General features: G+C 35.1%; 2 protein-coding genes across 3 annotated transcripts; both read right to left on the bottom strand.

Annotated features, from left to right (window-relative positions):
• Nucleotides 1-2,609: 2,609 nt before the first annotated feature.
• LOC145591561 (calcium-dependent mitochondrial ATP-magnesium/phosphate carrier protein 1-like) lies at nt 2,610-12,180 on the bottom strand. Of its 2 annotated transcripts, XM_081648049.1 has the most exons (8): nt 11,998-12,180; nt 10,334-11,861; nt 6,576-6,993; nt 5,776-5,920; nt 5,500-5,615; nt 5,337-5,415; nt 3,593-3,826; nt 2,610-3,247 (listed from the first exon to the last, which is right to left on the bottom strand). In XM_081648049.1, the coding sequence occupies exons 2-8, from the start codon at nt 11,505-11,507 to the stop codon at nt 2,906-2,908; spliced, it is 2,508 nt and encodes an 835-aa protein (XP_081504175.1). In that variant the 5' UTR covers nt 11,508-11,861; nt 11,998-12,180; the 3' UTR covers nt 2,610-2,905. The 2 variants fall into 2 exon arrangements, with proteins under 2 accessions (XP_081504175.1, XP_081504176.1); XM_081648050.1 differs by lacking the exon at nt 11,998-12,180 and having other exon boundaries at nt 10,334-11,980.
• Nucleotides 12,181-14,517: 2,337 nt separating this feature from the next.
• On the bottom strand, nt 14,518-18,674 carry LOC145591559 (mitochondrial import inner membrane translocase subunit TIM14-1-like). Its single transcript, XM_081648048.1, has 3 exons — nt 18,521-18,674; nt 16,780-16,952; nt 14,518-14,937 (listed from the first exon to the last, which is right to left on the bottom strand). Exons 1-3 carry the CDS (start codon nt 18,521-18,523, stop codon nt 14,781-14,783), a joined length of 333 nt encoding a protein of 110 aa, XP_081504174.1. The 5' UTR covers nt 18,524-18,674; the 3' UTR covers nt 14,518-14,780.
• Nucleotides 18,675-19,772: the final 1,098 nt, after the last annotated feature.

The following is a 19,772-nucleotide window of genomic DNA, read 5'->3' as shown; positions in this document are numbered from 1 at the left end:
CATATCCCCCTCGCCCTTTTGTCCTGTATCTCTGTCAACCTCCGTACCTCACCACTAAATCGGGAATAACTTGGGTTGGCTCGTGTTTGGTGGTTATGGTTTGTGTTGTTCACAGAAGCTGTTGAAGCTGGGTTGATTGATAAGAGTTTGGGCTAGTTCGGTTTAGGTTATAAGGTGGTGTTTGTTGAGTTGAGATGACTGGAGTTTGTTGGGTTGTGCTGACTGTGTGGGCTGGCCCAGCTCCAAGTATTGTAGATGTTGGACTTCTATTGAAGTAGGAGTAGGGTCTAGGTTTGAAAAAGGCCCCACCCGATTTCCTCAAATTGCTGACCCAATTTATGAAGGGTGCCTGAATTTATGGGTCGGAATTGGGTCAAAATTCGCCCCTGAGATCCTCCCAGCCAATCAACGGTCGACGCCGATTCTCCCACTGGTACCACCTCAGAGCGTCGACGTCCATCGCCACAACCGCCGCTTGCAACTTCTCCGCCTCCGTTAATTGTAGCGGTGAAAGTTCGGATTTCGGTTTGGATTATGTCCCAAACCGAATCCAAACTGAAAAAGTTTGGTCTCTGCTTAAAAATCCAAACCGAATTATAATTTGGTCCAAACCAAACCGAACTGAATTTCCAAAATCAAAACCGAATTTAGTCCACAAACCGAATTATATTGTTCTAAATTTTTAGCAATTTTATATATTTAAATTACAAATTAAATATTAACAATATCCAGAAAATTGACAAAAAGCGGCTTAAAATTTGCAAACCAATAACCCCAATATTAATCTTTACATGCAAAATACATTAAAAAAAAAAAAAAACGACATAAACATGAATATTAAAATCTTGTCGATCTTTTACGCATACGCCTTTTGCTCGCTCATCAGTCATCAATATGAACTTTAGATCTATAGATAGTCAATATTACCCAGAAATCTATAATAAAATAAAATTTGGGTGAGAAAATTTGGAATTACATCATTTGAATAGAATTACATGAATAAAATATGTAGAGAAATCAAAGTAGCATATTAGATGAAAGTTTAACTTGCATTAAGAGAAAATTAAAAGATCTAACATAAGAAAAAGATGAAATGAGAAGAGAGAGAAAGGAAATCAGGAGAGAGGAAGGAGAGAAGGAAAATCTGAAAGAAAGAGATGTGGGTGGTGTGGAAATGGATAAGAATCTGAAGGGTTTTAGGTTTTTCCTCTTTACATGTATTACTTAAGTAGGTGGGCTTAAAGTTTGGGCCTATAAGACATGTATATCAATAGGATAATTCAGTTTAGTACGGTTTTTCGGTTTTTGGGAGCCCAAAACCGAATCCAAACCGAAAACCGAAAACCGAAAACCGATTTCTTATATTTTTTCAATCCAATCCGAATCGAATTTTAAAAAATCCAATCCGAATTAATAATTCGGTTTGGTTCGATTTGGTTTTCGGTTTTATCCGCATTACTTTCACCCCTAGTTAGTCGATAAAATTGAAATTATTGTTCTCCTCGCAATATCCACTCGTCGGGGTCGGAACCATCGAACGTTGGCATCTCCAACTTACGGTATTTCATCCTGTTGGTCGTGGATGGCGTTTTGGAACCGCCCTCCGGCTCCGGGATCCCAGTTACTGAATCTGAGGCCGTTGAGTCCACCAGCACCCAGCAGTGGTTCATTAAAACCACCATTACCCAGCGGCTGCTCCACCTTGTCTTCCACCGTCATAGGTTGTTTGCATAAATTTTTAATGGTGGTTAATACTCCTCGAATTTCCTCAAAAAATTTGTCTTGATTGTTCTTCATTAGGGCGTTATGTTGGTTCTGCTCATGTCAAAATCGGTCGACTCGGCCTTCTAGCGTCTGTCGGACTCCGTCAATGGCCTCTCGGTTCTTGCGCGCCTCTTCCTCTTGGTTTTTCATTAGAATCTGTTGGAGAGAATTTTCTCCATCTCCAACCTTGTCGAATATCTCTTCTACTCGTTCTTCGAGTGCGACTACTAGTTCAACGGTCACCGTCGGAGCCGTCGGTGCCTTGGCAGGTTTGATACCAAGTGCAACGGACTAGCGTGGTAAGACAAGAAATGTGGTCGGAAGGTTGTTTGTTTGATAGATTAAGCTTAAAGCTTGCGTGAATCATCAACGGCTTTAGGCTATTACTCTCCAAGTTCTTCTTACAATTTTCTAGATACCTTTCTCTAGCCTCGACTTTCTCTATTTATACTACTACAAGTACTACATGAATGGCCAAGAGCCTTAATTGCTACATTTATTAGTGTTTGTCATTAAGCTAAAGTTAGCACAGTGAAAAGCTAATAAACCAAAACCCCTGTCATATCAGTGATCCGTTGCTTGTGTTGGTAGTGGAGGAGTGTCCTGCTGCGCCTGCTGTTCTTATCTCTTCCTTGGTCTCCTGCTGTACACCAAGGTGACTGGTGGTGGATGTGGGTATATTGCAGAGTATAGGATTAAGAAAGAGAATAGGATTAAGAAGGCCTACACGGTTCAATAGAAACTTTTTAATGAACATATCTTTTGGCTTTTTGATCTGCATCATTTTTTTATCAAATTTGGTTTGTAAGAATCACTACTCGAATGCAGTAGTAACAATACAGATGTGTCCAAATGAACTAGACCGCATAAAATAACAAAAACATATGTGCACTTTGTTTGTAACTAAACAATCAAAAGTTACAAATATGAACATCAGGCAAACAAAGATCTGCCACATTAAATCTAAAACACATGCTGCCATTTTCGGACAGGAAAAAAAACCCTCAAAATTTTTCCAGCAGCAATTACAAGCTATCTCTATAGGAAAACAAAAGAGCCTGCAGCTGTACTAGATAGAACCAGCTTTACAACAAAAGGAAGGCGGTCCAGTGTTGTTTCAAGTAGAATGTTACTTTGTTAGCTACTTATGCGGAATTTCATCCACTGATGCCGATGATGTTTCTTCACTTTTAATCATGGCATTCTTTGCAAGCTCATAACCTGCGAAATTCATTGCACCTAGGGGAGCAACCCAGAAAAACCTTGGTAGTGCTCCTTTAAAGAATCCAAGGGGGCCTTCATGGCGAAGAATAGAAAATGCAATCATTGAAGTTGATAATGGTAGGCCATGAGGCGCCGTCATCATTCTAGTCTTTAGCACATCAAACGGTGTAGTGACAACAGCAGCAATCCCTCCAGATAGTGCCCCGACTGTGATCGTCTCCCATGCCTCTAATTCCCGACCCAGGACATGCTGAGCAAGCTATTAACAGAAACTATTCAGCTTTTTATGAGATATAACAGAAATATACATAAGAGCTTAAATTCTGAATATGACCAAATACCGAGTGATTAGTGTGTGAAAAGTGCATATGCAACACGGATTCATCATCATATAGTTTGTGACAAGTTCAGGTTGATAGCTCCATCACAACATTATCCAATGAGATTTAGAAAGTAATCTAAATCTTTTCAGCTGTGCACATATAATATTAGTATTTACTAAAGCGTGATTCCATACGTCCTAGATGCCCAGTAACAATTGTGATGCTTAGCATTTCATATAGATATATAAAATTTTAATTGCTTATAGAAGAGGGGTAAATACCTTTTTGGACTCTGCATATAGCCCCATGCCAGCTACATATAGTGGAACCTCTCGGCAAAGGGTTACACCTGTCCCGCGAAAAAATCCCTTTAGACCATCCTGTTGCCAAGTACCCACAATGGCCTCCCCAACATTGTTAAAAAGCCCAGCCTGTAAACGCTGCTTCAGTACCTCACATGGTATTCTTGTTGCAGTGCCGAGGATTGTGCTACAGAATGATGCTAATGATTGGATCTGAACAAGGGGGAAAAAAAGATAGGTCAATATTTCTAAATTTTGTGATGCTGTATTGCTGCAAGGCTACTTGCTGACATTTTTCTTGCAAGTGACATCAATCCAAGACATAGGATACAATCAGATAATATGCATACCCTTTTCTTGCAATTAGAAAGAATATTAAGTCACAAATAGCGAACCAAGAGCTGTGAACAGGTAAAAGGAACCACAAGCTGGAACCCTTATTCCTAAATAACAGATGTTTCCAAGGCAACATCAATGCCCCATTTTCATTGTCAGATGCTTCCCCTGAATTTTTTTTTTGGAAGTTTTGTAAATAACCTCCCCTCAAAACACACTATTTAGAACTAAACACCCCTTTTTTTTCAATATTATAAAATACCACCCTAAAAAAATATACATCGTATATATTTAAAAATAAAAATAAAAATAAAAAAGTTAGACATCACCACTCTCTGATTCCGGCCAAAATTTTCGACCTGGGGGCCCACAAAACGGCCAGTTTCTTTGTTTTTTAAACCCTTGGCCTCCATATTTTTCCTCCCCTTCAATTTGAACGACTATGCTCCTCAACAAAACTCCAAATTCACCCATAATTCTCCAAATTCTCCCAAAATTTTCCTTTTTGTAAAAAACAAATCATGCATTGTCAAAAATTCAATGTCTTGCAGTGGAATGACACTTAGGAACATAATGGAAGTTGGATACCATTCAAGTTTACAACAAAGTTGGACTGTGTGAAGGAGAGGTCATAAGTCAGGAATGTGTAAGTTAGAGATCTTGGGATTGAGAACAGAATAGAATTCTTTATACAAATGAGATAGATAAGTCCAAAAATCATGCATCATTGATGCATGATATGCAGTCCAGAAGAGGAAAAAGACCAACCATCCAACAAATCACAAAGGAAAATAATCATACGCAAAAAGATGTTGAAGTGCGTGAACAAGAGGAATGTTTGTCATGTCTTGGAAATGGTAGACTGGACCATGATAACTCAAGAGTCTCTATTGTCCTTCTATTCACGGTCCAAGATTTTAGCATCCAAATACTAAATTTAAAGACTTTCATTGCTTAGATGCCTCTCATGCAACCAAAAAAAAAAAGTGGTTGTCCATAAAGAATTGTTTGTCTCTCATCCTCACATGGTCAGACTTAAACTCTGGTTACAGGTTGCAAAATTAAAATATACCCAAAGGTAACTGGTGACTGAGGTAATACCGCAATTACCAATGCACACTCTACTACTCAATTCTCTGTCAATTTAAAAAAAAAAAAAATGCGCACAATATATATCAACACACACACACACACAAATCAACACAATATATATCAATTCTATATCCATGATAAGCACACTTCAATAACAAAACATAGCATGACAACTGTTTACTTGGAAATATTACAGAGTTAAGTTTAGCCTCCAACTGTCTATATGGTGGTTGTTAGAAGGAAAAAAAAATAGTCTATATTGTGCAGCATGTGATGCCTAGGATAACATTAGTACCTGCAGTTCAGGCAGATTAGGAGCGACATTTATTAACACAAGCTTAGTAGCTTCAAACGTTCCAGTTCTTAGTCCATGGCTGCAATATAAGAGGTAAAATCAGAGGATGTAGCAAATAAATGGAAGGTATAAGGGTGACAACTGACAAGCTAGCAGTAGTAACCTAGTAAACTGCCCAAGAATTGCTGGGATGGAACCCCGGTATAAGCCTCGAACTCCAATTTCTGGAACTCTTGATATAACTTCGGGAAAAGAGAAAGATGATGTTTGCACACGAGTCTGAAACCAGTAAAACATTGTTAGACACAGTGAGTTCAGCACAGACAAAATTCTGAAAAATGATAGCTATAAAACTAAATTTTTTCCCCATCTTTAGGTTACAAAAATTATGACTAGTAAGCAGAAGACAACAATTCAAAGTTCAAATATGGATAATTGCCTTTATGGTGTCAACTGGATGTAATAAGGATGTTGAGAGCCCAGAGGCAAGACCACCCGCTAAAGCAGATCGTAAAACACTTCCAGCAGGAATTTCCACAGGTGGTGCAACAGGAACTACAGTTGCAGCTTCAAACCAAACATTCCTGCATAGCATACACGAAGACTATAATGGTTTCTCCAACTCAATTACACGAATAATTTTTGGAAAAAAATCAAAAATTGGCTTGGGTAATTCATGGATTCTGCTAAACTTCAAGTGGAAAATCCCAAAAAACATTTGACCACAGGATATAGATCAGTAAAAAGTCTAAAACTTAACCTGTTTGAAATAGCATAATATCAAACCAATTTTTAATCAGCTCCCCAACACACACACACACGCGCGCGAGCGCGCTCGTGTGGTGTGCCCCCCCAACCCCCCCCCCCCCCCCCCCCTCTTCCCCCACAGCCACACGCACCACTTTTGAAGTTACGGAATCCTAGACCATTGTTAGAGCAGAGAGAGAAAATAAAGAGGGCCTGCGTGACATGAGAGATAAAGAGAATTTGATAGGTAAAAAGGAAAGTCATGCATCTAAATTGAAACTTCCAATTATAGAAAGTGATGCATCTAAACAAACGGAGGAAGTAAATAAAAAAGGGACAAAAATGTAGATGGCCACATAAAGTCTCTTACAGAAAAATCACATAAGGTATCAGCATATCCAAGCTTTCATTATAGTTATTTATGAACAGCTAAAAACCCAATTCAGACCTCCATATGCAATAAGTTACTACAATAATGAAAGGTTCTCTCACCGTGGATCATCTTGCAAACGATCAGAAGGTAGCAACATCATAAAATTGCGAAAATGACCATAAGATATGGACCCTCCTGTGTCTGCATTCAAAAATCTCATCATAGCATCTGCATTGTCCTCATTTGCAGGAAGCCCAGCATTATTTAAAGATGCTAAAATTTCACTTTTCTGAAGTGTGCCAGACTTGCTCAGGCATAAAGAGGTATAAGCACGAAGAATAGTTGCTTCCCTCTGTTCCATCAACGTCGAAAACTGCTTCCAGCCAAAAGATTTTGCAAATAAGTGACTTCTAGCACGTCGCAGAAATTCTCTTGCATATCTGCGTGGTAGTTTTCTTTTTCTCATTGCTATCTCAAGATCTTCTAGGTTTACCTGGCCATCCCCATCCCTGTCCAACTCCTCAAAGAATCTCCTTCCTGTAAAAAGTTCATGAAATTTAGCTTACAGTTACAACCCCACCCACCCACCGCCCACCGCCCCCCCCCCCCCCCCCAAAAAAAAAAAAAAAAAAAAAAAAAAAAAAGAATACCTGCTCTATTATGGTAGGAAATGCAAATAAGGACTCCGTATAAAACACATAACCAGAAGAGGCATAATAATTGTTAAGTTATTCAATTCTATTACATATTTGCACACAAAAGGGTAAACAGAGCAATGGAAGAAATGATAGTTCACTCACAATAGTTATTACTCCTCAGTATACATATACTTTGCTGACTTCTACATACCTTGCTGACTAAAACAGAGCCTGAAATATAAAATGCATCACTTGATTTTATGTGGAGACTAATGAGTGATGAAATACAGGAACTGTTCTTCCATGTCAGTCACTATCTTTTGACAACTATATTAGTATTTTGCTTTCTAACAAGACTTTAAGGTCGTTGGTGGACTTGAATTAACTTGTATGCATTACATGCATAAAGGCACAACACAAAATCTTATACAAAAAATAAATAAATAAAATAAAGGAAAGAAAAAGGCTACATAAACATGTTGATTTCTTCATTTGCATCCCCAGAAGATCCAGAAAATGAACACATTTCCTACATATTTATGTTACTTTTACAGTTACTATACTGACTACACAGATACACCCTCCCTTTTTTTTTTTTTTATGTCCAAGTGCAACACTTTCCTAATTCAGCTGTTTTTTTCAAGTGTCTAAATTTACTATATCTCTCTCTCCACCCATGGTCCCCACTCATACTTTTTTATTATTTCCCTCTGCTTACATCACTTATTTTTACATAAACTATTCACCCACTTTCTCTTTCTATAAATTTAATACCCAAACAAACCCCACTTACATACGAAGTATAACTTTAACAAATTCAACTTAAATGCCTAAACATGAAAGCCAATTGTTGCACATAAAAATAAAAAATAGAAAGTAGTTTACATAATATACAATTTTGGAGAAAAAAAAATTTATAAGTAAACAAAAAAGATAAGAGGTCTGATCTGGACAACCTCTGAGCCACATTTTACAGTTATATCCATGATACATGGAGTAAGGAAGCAGGCATATAACTGTTCTTTTTTTCTTATACTGGCCATACTTCCTTTCATTCTATACCCTTTTACTCTCTTATTTGTTCTTTTTAAGAATTAGGACACCAATACAAAATTTCAAAAATGAAGAATAAGAACATTACAACAAAGAAAACTAGAGCCCAACAAAGACATACACATAATAGTTAACCATTGGCATTAAGCATTTGAGATAGATTGACGAGGAAAGGGCACCAGAGTGCGAAACTCAAAAGAGAACAAGAAGGAAGACCTACCTCACAGGGCATCCAAAAAAAAAACTCCACTCTGGGAAGAGTCTGCCAAATGCTCTCTTCACATGTCCACAACACCCACATATTTAAACTATACATGCCTACTACCAAAGGACTTTCCTCCTTTTATATCTAGATAATGTTGTGAACTTCCTCTATTATTTTTAGTTGTACCATATTGACTTGGCATATTTGTCTATAAGGTAAAAAAAATATTTTAAAAGTTAACATTTTAAATATATAAATTGAGACGAATTCAATAAAATCCCACATGGCAATATTTCCCTAAATATAAATAATTAAAGATGGTGAATATAAATAGTGAAAAAAGCCCATATGGTACAGCTAAAAAAAATCAGAGGAAGTTTAACATGCAGTGCATTTACACCACCACCTCAAATAGCCGTTTTTATAAATGAAAGATGCAAACTTGCAAGTTGCAACATAAATTACAGGTAATCTATGACATGCTTATTGGAATTCAACCACCACCTCAAATAGTCTTTCCAACAGCTACACACAACATGCTTATAGGAGAAAAGATTTGCTTGGCCTATCAATAACAGCAATTTTATACTAGAATTGAGAACATCTATAACTGCCATAGTTCCACCAACCCCTCATAAGCCTTTACCCTTTCAGAAACCTTTGATTTTTAATAAAAGACTATTAAGTAAAATTCAGTGAGCATTTTTAGTAGTTCACAAAGTCATTATAATTTATACAAGGTTTGGAGGAGAAGGCAACAAATAAATTCTCATCCAACATGTATGATATGAAATGTCTACAAAGGAGTAGGACTACTAGTCATCCATTAATTATGTGAGCTCCCAAGTTCCCAATTAGAAGGAAACCAGCAGAGCTACTTTCTCAAATCAGAGATGTTTTCAAAGAATTCAAACACAATCTCCTGAAGTCTTGATACCTAGATCTCATTCCTCAAGCCTAAATACCAGATTAGATCCAAATTCACCAAATAATCTGCTATAGGTTCCTCACCCTTTATACAAACCTCATGATTTTCCACCCTCTATAAACTACAATGAGTGATGCAGAAGGGATACTGAGCAAGCAAGACTGAACAAGTATATCATGGTTCCACCAACAATACGTACGCCCATTTCTACTCACCTAACAAACAATATACTTCCATGACTTCTAAAATCATAGAAGAAGCTTCTACAAGTATTATCTCTTAAACAGACCTCACACTGGGAAAGCATTAAGGAACCTCACAATCTGCCAAGATAGCAAAATTTTTTATAGTAATCATAGTTTTCAAATTACATGAATATCGACAACAATGTATTCATTTAGAGTAATCTAGGCATATAGATGAACTCGATGATTTGAAAAACTACAAAACTAATTTGAAATTCCTCCAAATCATTGGATAGGAACCAATGAGGAATCTTCATGCTTCATACAAATGACAACCCTGATCTGCCCCTTCAAGATCACAAAATTCAAAAAAAATCACCACAAAAGCAGACAAAAATAATAGAGCATCTTTACCCCATCAAGCCAATAGAGGCCCACTACCTAGGCCAACAATTCATTGACACCTAAAAAACAATAGTAGCAGTAATAACACTTATTAAATCGCCTTTACCTAATTTCACAACCTTCATGATCCATAACCTTGTCCAGGTGATACCAAAGCCCTTAAGTGTACTTTCATAGTTTCATATTTGCTCCTTCCCTCATCGCAGAGAAGGAATCACCAAACAAGGCAACAAGACATGTAAAAAAGACCAACTTAAGCATCATCCTTTCTCATTGATGTAACTAAGATTTTTGTGCACGTTTGTATGTACTAGATCCAAACATGAAAAATAAGAACTCATATGCATCTATGACTGTCATATACTATAGTTTAACCCTTCGTACACCAATGGGGAAAAATAAAAACCAAAGGGTATAATGTGCGGCTGATAATTGAAGCAGAAAATAGATAATTTGAACATACCTTCAGCCTCAGTGTACCTGAAGAAGTCTTGCACAGAAAACAACTTTTTCTTGTCAGGAATGTCTTTAGAAGAGCGTCCAAGATGAGGCACAAGCTCGATAAGTTCTGAAATCGAAATGGTTGACAGTGTTGATTTCAAGCGCTCGACATTGGAAAGAGGAATATTAAGCAGCCCACTGGCTAGTTTTTGAGCTGTTAAGCCTCCTGATTCCTCACTATTAGTAGTAGACACACTATCATCCCCATCTTCTTTCACTGGAGATGTAACTCCAACCAGGGTAGATGGTGCTCCACCTACTCTTGCAAACTTTAAATTTCCTAAAAAGACATTCATATCTGCCCTCTTACCCTCTAAGATACTAGTCACTGTCTTCCAGTGATCCAAGTGAGAGGGGAATTGAGGTGGGGCTGATGACGACTCATAAAACCTTTCCTCATTTTGTTTAGCAACATGATCAAGCTTTTGCAGACTCTGTGTTATCTGATCAAAAATGAGAGCTACCACCAGCTCGAGGCTTAAATGCTTCCCTTCATTGCACTTTGTGTCCTCTCTTGGCAACATCATAACAAACATACCCTTTTTCGGTTCATTTTTCTTCAAGTCACATAAATCTGATGATGTTGACGAACGGACACATGAACCCTTTCCCTCATCACCTGTCTTTGAGCACCGCTTCTTTCCTAATTTAAAAGGCGTGGGAAATGCCTGTGCAAAACCATTGAGAAACATCGACCATGTCATAGCAAACTGCAAACAGTTCAAGCACGATCCGTCCTTTTTTCCCCACTCCCTTTCTTTTGGCTTTTGCTTTAACACATTGACCTTAGGATCAGCATTGGCACAATTTGGCGAAAACATGCCCAATATACTCTTTATTGGTAGCTTTATCGATGGTCCTTTTCTCTTATCCTCATTAGAACTACCATGAGAAGGGGTACTTTTCTTCTTTGACACAGATGAATGAAGTTTACTGTTCTTACTACTGACACCAGCATTGCTAGAACCATGCAACTGCCCTAAAAGTTCAGCATTTCGATTGCCATTCTTGCCCAACCAAGTTAACTCAAACTCCTTAGTTGCCTTTCTAAAACCCGCTTCTAGCGGCGAAAAAGCATCCTTAACAACTTGAATTGAATTAAGTAATGATTCAACAGGGTCGTTCCCAGACACCATCCCTAAAACCCTAAATCTTTAATCCCCTATATTAATCCGGAATTAAGAAATTACAAATTCAACAATCACAAGTTACAAACCCTTCACAAATCAATAAATTTAATGAACTTCAATCAGTAAACACTTTTCAACATCAACATCCAAATACAAGAATGAGATCTTCCCAGCAAAAATCAAACAAAATAGCAAAAACCCAATTAATTCCAGCAAAGGTCGAAGAAATTAATGCAATTCAATCTCAATGTAACAGATTACTGGGATCCCATAAACAAAAAACTTCCATTTTTACCGATAAATAATGCTCTAGCACTGCAAAAATCAACTTCTGTTGACAAATTAACAAAATGGGTACACCTGAAATTCAACAAAAACAAAAGGGTATAGCTTAAATCCAACTATTAATTCCAGCTAATGAAAAACACAAATTATTGCAAATTTTCATTTTTTTTTTATCTACTGTATTGAAGGAGAGATAAAGAAAAGTACTCACTAGATAAAGTTGTGAGGATATTATGATGATAAGAATTTGGGATTTCCCAGAAATTTTCAGACAAAATCAAATGAGCAAAAACAAGAATTGTGGTGGCTGGGAGTGAGAGAAATTAGCCCTTTTTTGGGCGTTAATTTATTTTTATTTCTTATTTCTTTCTGATTTGGGGAAAATATTATTTTATTTTTTCAATTCTATTTTTCTCCACCTTTCTTTTACTGTTTGTTTTCTAGTAGAAATATAAGTAAAAAAAATGGAGATTAATTAAAATTGCATGAAAAATATTTTATTTTTATGGATAATTGGATAGACATGAAAGTGTAAACATGAAGAGATGACACGTAGGATTGACATTTAGTTGACGTTTTCAGTTTTTTAATTCTCAGCAGCACCCTAACCTCCATGGCTCCATGGCTCCATGTTTATCTATTGTGTGATTGATCCATAATTTGATAAGACATGTAATAAGGGACTATGGGTCCAATTCGGTTTGAATCAGGTCCGATCAAGTCGGGTTAGATTGGACCTATTTCACATTTAAGTCATGCTAAATTATTGTATCCTTACAAATCGAGATTTAGATTAAGGTTTATTCGGCTAGGTTTCGTATCAGGTCGGTTAGACCAATTTTTGACAACTTTAATTATGACAACCACACAATGACTCATTCTATTGTTGTCCAAAAATTGTTATTCTCTTTTCAATGGGTACACTTTAACCTTTACGGGTTTCAATGCACATGTTTGATTACGTATATATACTCCCTCCGTTTCTATTTTTTTGCTCCATTGTCAAAATGTGAGTCAAATTTTAAAAACTTTGACCACAAATTCTCGTTGTTCTATAGAAGGAAATGTAGTCATGTGGGACTTTGTTTGGTTCGTCTCATTATAAAGTTAATTAATATCAACTTTTTATAGTACCTCCGATTTTTTTTTTTTTTTTTGCAACTTTGGAATATTTTATATCTCACAAATAATACCCCAAAGTTGCAACTAATAAAAATCGGAGGTAGTAATTTTTACGCGTATAAAAATAAAGATATAAAAGTTTTAACACGTGTCTTGGAGACCGTACAAAGTCAAATAGGGAAAAAATAAAGGGATAGAGGGAGTACAATATAGTTTAAGTAAAAGATCCTAAAAAATTAACATTTTGAAAATTCATTTCAAGACTAAGGCCTTATTTGGTTCACCTTATTTTTGCTTATCTAATCTGGTCTTATCTGATCTGATCTGGTCTGGTCTGATCTGAATGTCAAATTTAACCAAACTTTGACCTCAAATATACGATAATTTATACGGAAAAAATATATCAAGTGGGGTCTTGTTAGATTCGTAATAATGTGTATTTTATTAATATGTGATTTCATAATTTTTTTTCATTACGAAATTAAAGATATTTAACAATAAAAAAACTGCACATAAAACGATGATCTGATTTAAACTTATTTTTTCTGATCTGATCTGATCTAAACTTATTTTTTCTGAAATAAGTAAAAAGAAGGTGAACTAAACAGGGCCTAAGCCAAAAACATCCTTTATCCGTGTTTATAAAAAAAAAAAAAAAAAGCATGATACTCCCTCCCCTTATTTAAGTGTTCCGCTTATGCACCACTTTGACCAATGTTTGCGCTTTATTATACATAAGATTAAATGTGGTCATATGAGTACTTGTTAATTAAATACTCTATATTAGGGGTAGTAATCGTAATAATTTATCAGTTTTAGGGGTAGTAAATTTGTAATTTGTAATTGACATGGGTCATTATTTAAGTAATACTCCCTCCGTCCTTTTTTTTTTGCTCCATTTGACTTTTTACAACCTTTAAGACGTGTCTTAAAATATATGTAACTCAATTTCTATATGTATAAAAAATATACATATATAATGCAATGAATCCAACAAGACTCTACTTGACTATTATCTCTTATAGCCTAATAGATTAATGAGAATTTATGGGCAAAGTTTGTAAAGTTTGACCTAACAAAAAAATAAGGACAGAGGGAACAATTGACAATTTTTCAAAAGAAAAAAAATAAATAAATAGTGAAAACTTTTAGGAAATTAGAAAGCATCAATTACTTTGTACGAGTAATACAGTACAATCACCCAGTCGGCTACATGTTTAAGGCTAAGCGTATATTGATACTATGTACCAAGCTTCATTTGGTGAAGTTAGTGAGAAAATCATCTTTGACTTTGAGGTTATAAATTCAAGCTTCCCTCAACTACATTTGTTTGGGAATAGGAGGATTCCCCCTTACCTCCCCCTTTACTCTCAAGGACCTATCCACCAATCTTGTTTTTATGTGAATTATATATTATTTTGATTTTGGATAAACATACTCTTCGAGTAATTAATTACTTGTATATTGATTACCATTAAACAATCAAGGTTAGGGATACATGACGCACTCTTTAAAATCTCGAGAGTAAATGGTAAAAATTTCATATAGATTTCCGTTCCAAATAGCTTAAACTTAACAATAATACAATATTACAGTAACAAACACGACATGACAAGAAAATGAGAGCAATTCATATAAATAGTTCTGGTGTTTATACCAGTCAAATAGTGTACAAGTTTGAAAATTGCAGCCAACTACAACAACTTGTATATACTCATTCACCTTTGCTTTTCCAAAGGAATTCCAAAAAAGGGTATTTGAGTTCCTTCACCAACTTTGAAGACACAGGCGCAGGCATCTAGCCATGGTTTTGGCGGAGGGACAGGAAAATAATCTTATTTCCGAGGGTTAAAACAAATATCCTCCACAAATTTAGAATGCAGAGCCGCTATCTTTGGGCTTCCCAACCATCATGTCCTTAGCTTCGTTGATTTTAGAGGCAAGATAATGGCTTCCACCGGCATCAGGATGGTTTGCAATCATTACCTTTCTATGAGCCTCCTTGACCTTCTCTGCAGCTGCACTCTCCCTGCCATTGTAAGGTCCAGAGATGTGCGTTGAAAATTAAAACTTGGGAAAGAAGGAAGAAAAAAAATGCGACAACAACCAAATTTCCACAAAATAGGAAAACTTATATAAAATAAAATTAAATAAGAATTGTAGGCTAACATATACTCCATATACATGAGAGACTATAGATTTTTAAAGTGACAAAGATGCTTAGAAATTTAAGGAGAGAAGCTAAGTGGCCATTAAGCTTCTTTGAATCCTAGTACGTGGCAAAAGCTCAAAAGTGAAGAATTGGCATCATTAAAGGTCCTTACAGCAACATGAAAATGTTTCTAGTTATCCAGAAAATACCAAACACTATAATCGCAAAATTAAAGGGACATTGCAACATTTAAGCTATAACTATGGAAATGCGAATAGGGGAAAATAATTCACTTAAGACACACAGAGCTTGAGAAGGGACATTGCAACATTTAAGCTGCCCTGAATCTTGCAAAACTGATATTTTGTGCAAGCACAATAGGTAAGCATATAAAACTTATACCAATGAAACTGTTCTCAGTCCTAAAATAAATTGGAAGAACATTTTGACTTTCAGGGAAAAAAAAAAAAAAAAAAAAAAGAAGGGGGGGGGGGGGGGGGGGGGGGGTAGGGGGACGAGAGGATAGCAATCCTGTGAATTTATTAAAATATTCTTAGTACATAACTAACACTATCCCCCCTCTATTCTTAGATACTTACAATAGTGAACTTTTGATTACATTTTCTTACTAATATATAAAAAATTAAAAACCAAATATTATTGTGTAATATGTTGTTAGACTAATCTCACTCAATACATGACTTTCTAATATCAATTTTGCTTGTAGTTTTAATTAATATACAATTGCATATATTTATAGAAAGGTGTGTATGTGTGCAAGTCAAATCATTGCAAGAATTTATGAATAAAAGGACTATATTGACAACATTATCTTCTACATCTATATGATGATAAGTCATGCTGTTATAACTTAAAGCAAAGTCTCCTTCACCTGAATTTCACTAATTTTATCTTCTCTAAACTTATATTATCTGAAGTTATACAAACTTATTTTTTCTGAACTTATCAAGTATCAACTCTAAACTTATCCTATCCGAACTTAGCTTATAGTGAACTTTGAATAGAGCTTTGAGAAACCTAAATAAACTTCACAATGTAACAACAGCTCAAATTAAATGAGGTAAAATGATGACATAGCTAAATTAAAGATTTTTTTTTTAATTTATTGAATTGAGCTCTACTAGTAGATATAAAAAGTAAAAAGCAAAGCTTTGATCTGGGGAGTTCAAAACTAGACTAAGCTAGCGGCAAATTAATTTATTGCCCCTTTTGAACCCTACATTTTAGGTTAAGTTTATTTTAGACAATTAGTTTTGCAAAGTACAGTAACTTTTACAATAACCTAGCTTACAATAACATTAGACAATTAGTTTTGCAAAGTACATTAACTTAGACAATGCACCATTGCTTAGTTAATTTTTCTACCTGTACTAGATTTTCAGCTAACTAGTCATGCATAGACCTTAGCACCAATGCACCATTGCTTAGTTAAAAACTTCACAATGTGAAAGGAAAAAAAAAAGAGAGAAAAAAAGGGGTAAATAACATTAGACAATTAGTTAGCAATGTAACTTTTACAATAATCTAGCTTACTGGTACGTTTTCTGTCTTTAAACTTGCACTAGATTAAATGTTCAGCTAACTAGTTGTGCACAGACCTTAGCACCATTGCTTAATTATAAAATTTGTGATAGAAACTTATTAGCCCATGCAAGCAAACCTTTAATAGCATAATAATCTAAAAATTATCACAACTACCTTACACCAAGGATAAGAGCCGCTTCCCTCCTGGTCATCTTGGGTTGAAAACCACCTTCAAAAAACTTTCGAGGTCTTGGTGGACGTGCCTTGTATGCTTGCCAAGCTTGAATTCCATATCTACCAGCAAGAGCAGCAGCGGCAACAGTCATCCCAGCAATTAAAGGAGCTGCCTGGAAACATTCAGCATTTAATATCAAACTCTAAAGTTCACAATAAGAATGCTTCTTGAGGGACAATAACTTCAAATCTCAAACAACCAATGTCCAAAAGGTTCACATTACGATGGAATTTTCAAGAGTACACAAGTCCAACTGCCAAAGAATCCATGACAGGCACATATATTCTAATCAATACAGTCGCTCAACAAGTTCAATCTTCAAACTATATAAATAGTATACAGCAATTTCGGGAGCATGCTTTGAAACTTCACACATGAAAGCACAAAATTTCAAAATGATAATAGCATGATATAAGAACAAAAAAGGGAAACATTACTTTTAAAAACCTAAGACTCTGAAAGATCTATATAATAATTCAAGAAACCCTTACTTTTATCAAACAGCAACACTTGTTATATTTCAATTAGGTTCTCTTACACTGAATATTCAATAATCTATTCGTCAAAGTGTCTTTCAAGTAAAAATCAATATCTTCATCACAAAATAGGGAATGTAGCACAAGATGTTCAGTAACCATACTGCTAATGATGATTAATCAAGTATTAACAATCAACAACTTTATCTAGAGTGTATAAATGCAAGATATACCCAGCGATCAAAGTTTTTAGTTACTTTGCAATGAACAGATATACTGAATATGTACTAAGCTAATCAAGACAGCAAGTATACAATCCGTTCCTGTGTCCTTGAACCCAAATAAAAATGATTATAAAGGAGTGCAATTGTAGAATCATACAGCCTATACTGCCTTTCACAAGATTTGTCCTTCTTTCCTATTCTCCCCATTTGTTAAGGAATTGGTTATGGGTATGATTTCTATTCCCTTCATAGGCCAACCTGACCGGCCCGAATCCACTGATGCCATACCCCTCTCCCAAAACTAATATTGCAGACCCCTCACTACCTAATCAAACGTAGTGAGGTGGAGATTGTACTTGATGTGGTTGATGCTATTAGAGCAGAAGCTCACAATTCAACTCAAACCTCAACTACTTCAACAGAAAATCCAGGTTTACAGCTAAATTTACAGCTTATAACATTGACAAAATCGAAATAAGCGTATAATTTACATAATATTCTCATAAATTACACATGAGTCGCAGGCACAAAACTAATTATTCCAAATTCAACCCAAAATGGGAAGGGAAACCCCACATTGAACAAAACAGAACAAGTTGACACCAATTGAAAACCGAGCAAAAATAGCCAAATCAACAGAAGAAGAACAATCCCACTATAAAACTTCCACAAATAAATCAACCAAATTCTTATAACCCCTAAAAAATCATTTTTTTTCTAACAAAAACCCTACAAAACAAAGCAACAAACAGTTAAAATACTACACAAAACCCTCCACAAATCTTCTGCAGAAGTTAAATTCATGAAGTACCCATTAATTTTAACTTAAAATCACAACAATTTATCAAACAGCTGCAAATTTATCTATCATAATTCATTACCAAATACCAATTGATTGAACGAACAATTCAAATTGCAACAAAAGCAGCTAAAAATTTTAACAAAAAAAAACAAGGATTAAATGGAAAGGGATTACTAACCATTCGGTTTATGATGAATTTATGAAAACTAAAGCTTTGGATTTGCAGTCTTTGGTTTGTAAAATTGTACTCCGTAAAATTGATATCTTGTGTTTCTGGGAAACAGAATTAGGCCTAAAATTTGATTTTATTTTTCGAGTATTTGCTAGAAAGTTCAATGTCAATTGTCAAACTACCAATGTCTGTTTGATGGGCATCAATTAAATTTGTGACAATTGTGAGTAGTGTGGCCCAAAAAAATATTAAGATCTCTTTCAGGGCCCTGAAATCCCTTTCTGGGCCTTCCTAGCTCATTTAAGAAAATAGTTTCTAGGGTCGATTCTCTTCGGCTTAATTTCGGTTCAATTCAGTTAAGTTAAGTTTCAATCAATTCAATTCAATTCATTTTTCAAGTTCCTTCTCTCATAAACAATTCATTTTAGCTCTATTCAGTTCAATTCAATTCAGCTCAATTCAATAAATCAGAACAGGCCCTTACTCGTTCTGGAATAAGTTCAGTAATTTGACTATTATGTATGAAGTGCCGGTTAATGTATGAAAAATAAGTCATTATTTGATATACTCTGTATTATTATTGTTTATTGGAGAAAATTATAAATAAAATTGATATTATGAAAATACACATATATGAACCAAATAGCATATTAGATAAATTATTGCACTTATTCTTCTATGGAGGGATTAAACAACTTTTATGCATCTTGAATGGATATATATGTGTGTGATACGATATTAATAACATCATGGTAACTAGAGTCCAAAAAACATCTTAAGTTTTATATACAACACTAAGTGATGTGTTTAACCATTAAATTCATTCCTAAATATGTAATGTAAAAAATGCATGACAAATACAAGTATTTAACCTTTTTTTTTTAATGTTTATATTCTAATACTTTATGAAGCTCTATTCCACACATGTTGAGAAAGAGATATGGAATGAGATACGGAGTAGTAAATGAAGAAATCCAATAAACCTCTTTTACAAGTGTCAATTTATTAGACTTTTGTTTGCCTTCTTAATTTCTTTCTCAAAATTGATGATCACGACTTAAGTTGCAAGTAATATAAAATGAATTTAGTGTCAACATTTAAGATATTTTCTTTGACCTCGATAAAACTAGGTCACATTTCTATTTTGTTTATCCGAAAGTTCATATGTCCTACTTAACCTGAATTTAATAGGTACACATTTTTTAAAAAATTTAAATAATCTTCAATTTGACAAATCTTGATTATGTGATTTAGTAAA

Source organism: Chenopodium album, chromosome 18 (assembly GCF_948465745.1).
Source record: "Chenopodium album chromosome 18, dcCheAlbu1.1, whole genome shotgun sequence".
In the NCBI taxonomy this organism is placed as follows: domain Eukaryota; kingdom Viridiplantae; phylum Streptophyta; class Magnoliopsida; order Caryophyllales; family Amaranthaceae; genus Chenopodium; species Chenopodium album.
Note: the sequence above shows the minus strand (reverse complement) of the source record. Positions and strands in the feature narration are given on the sequence as shown.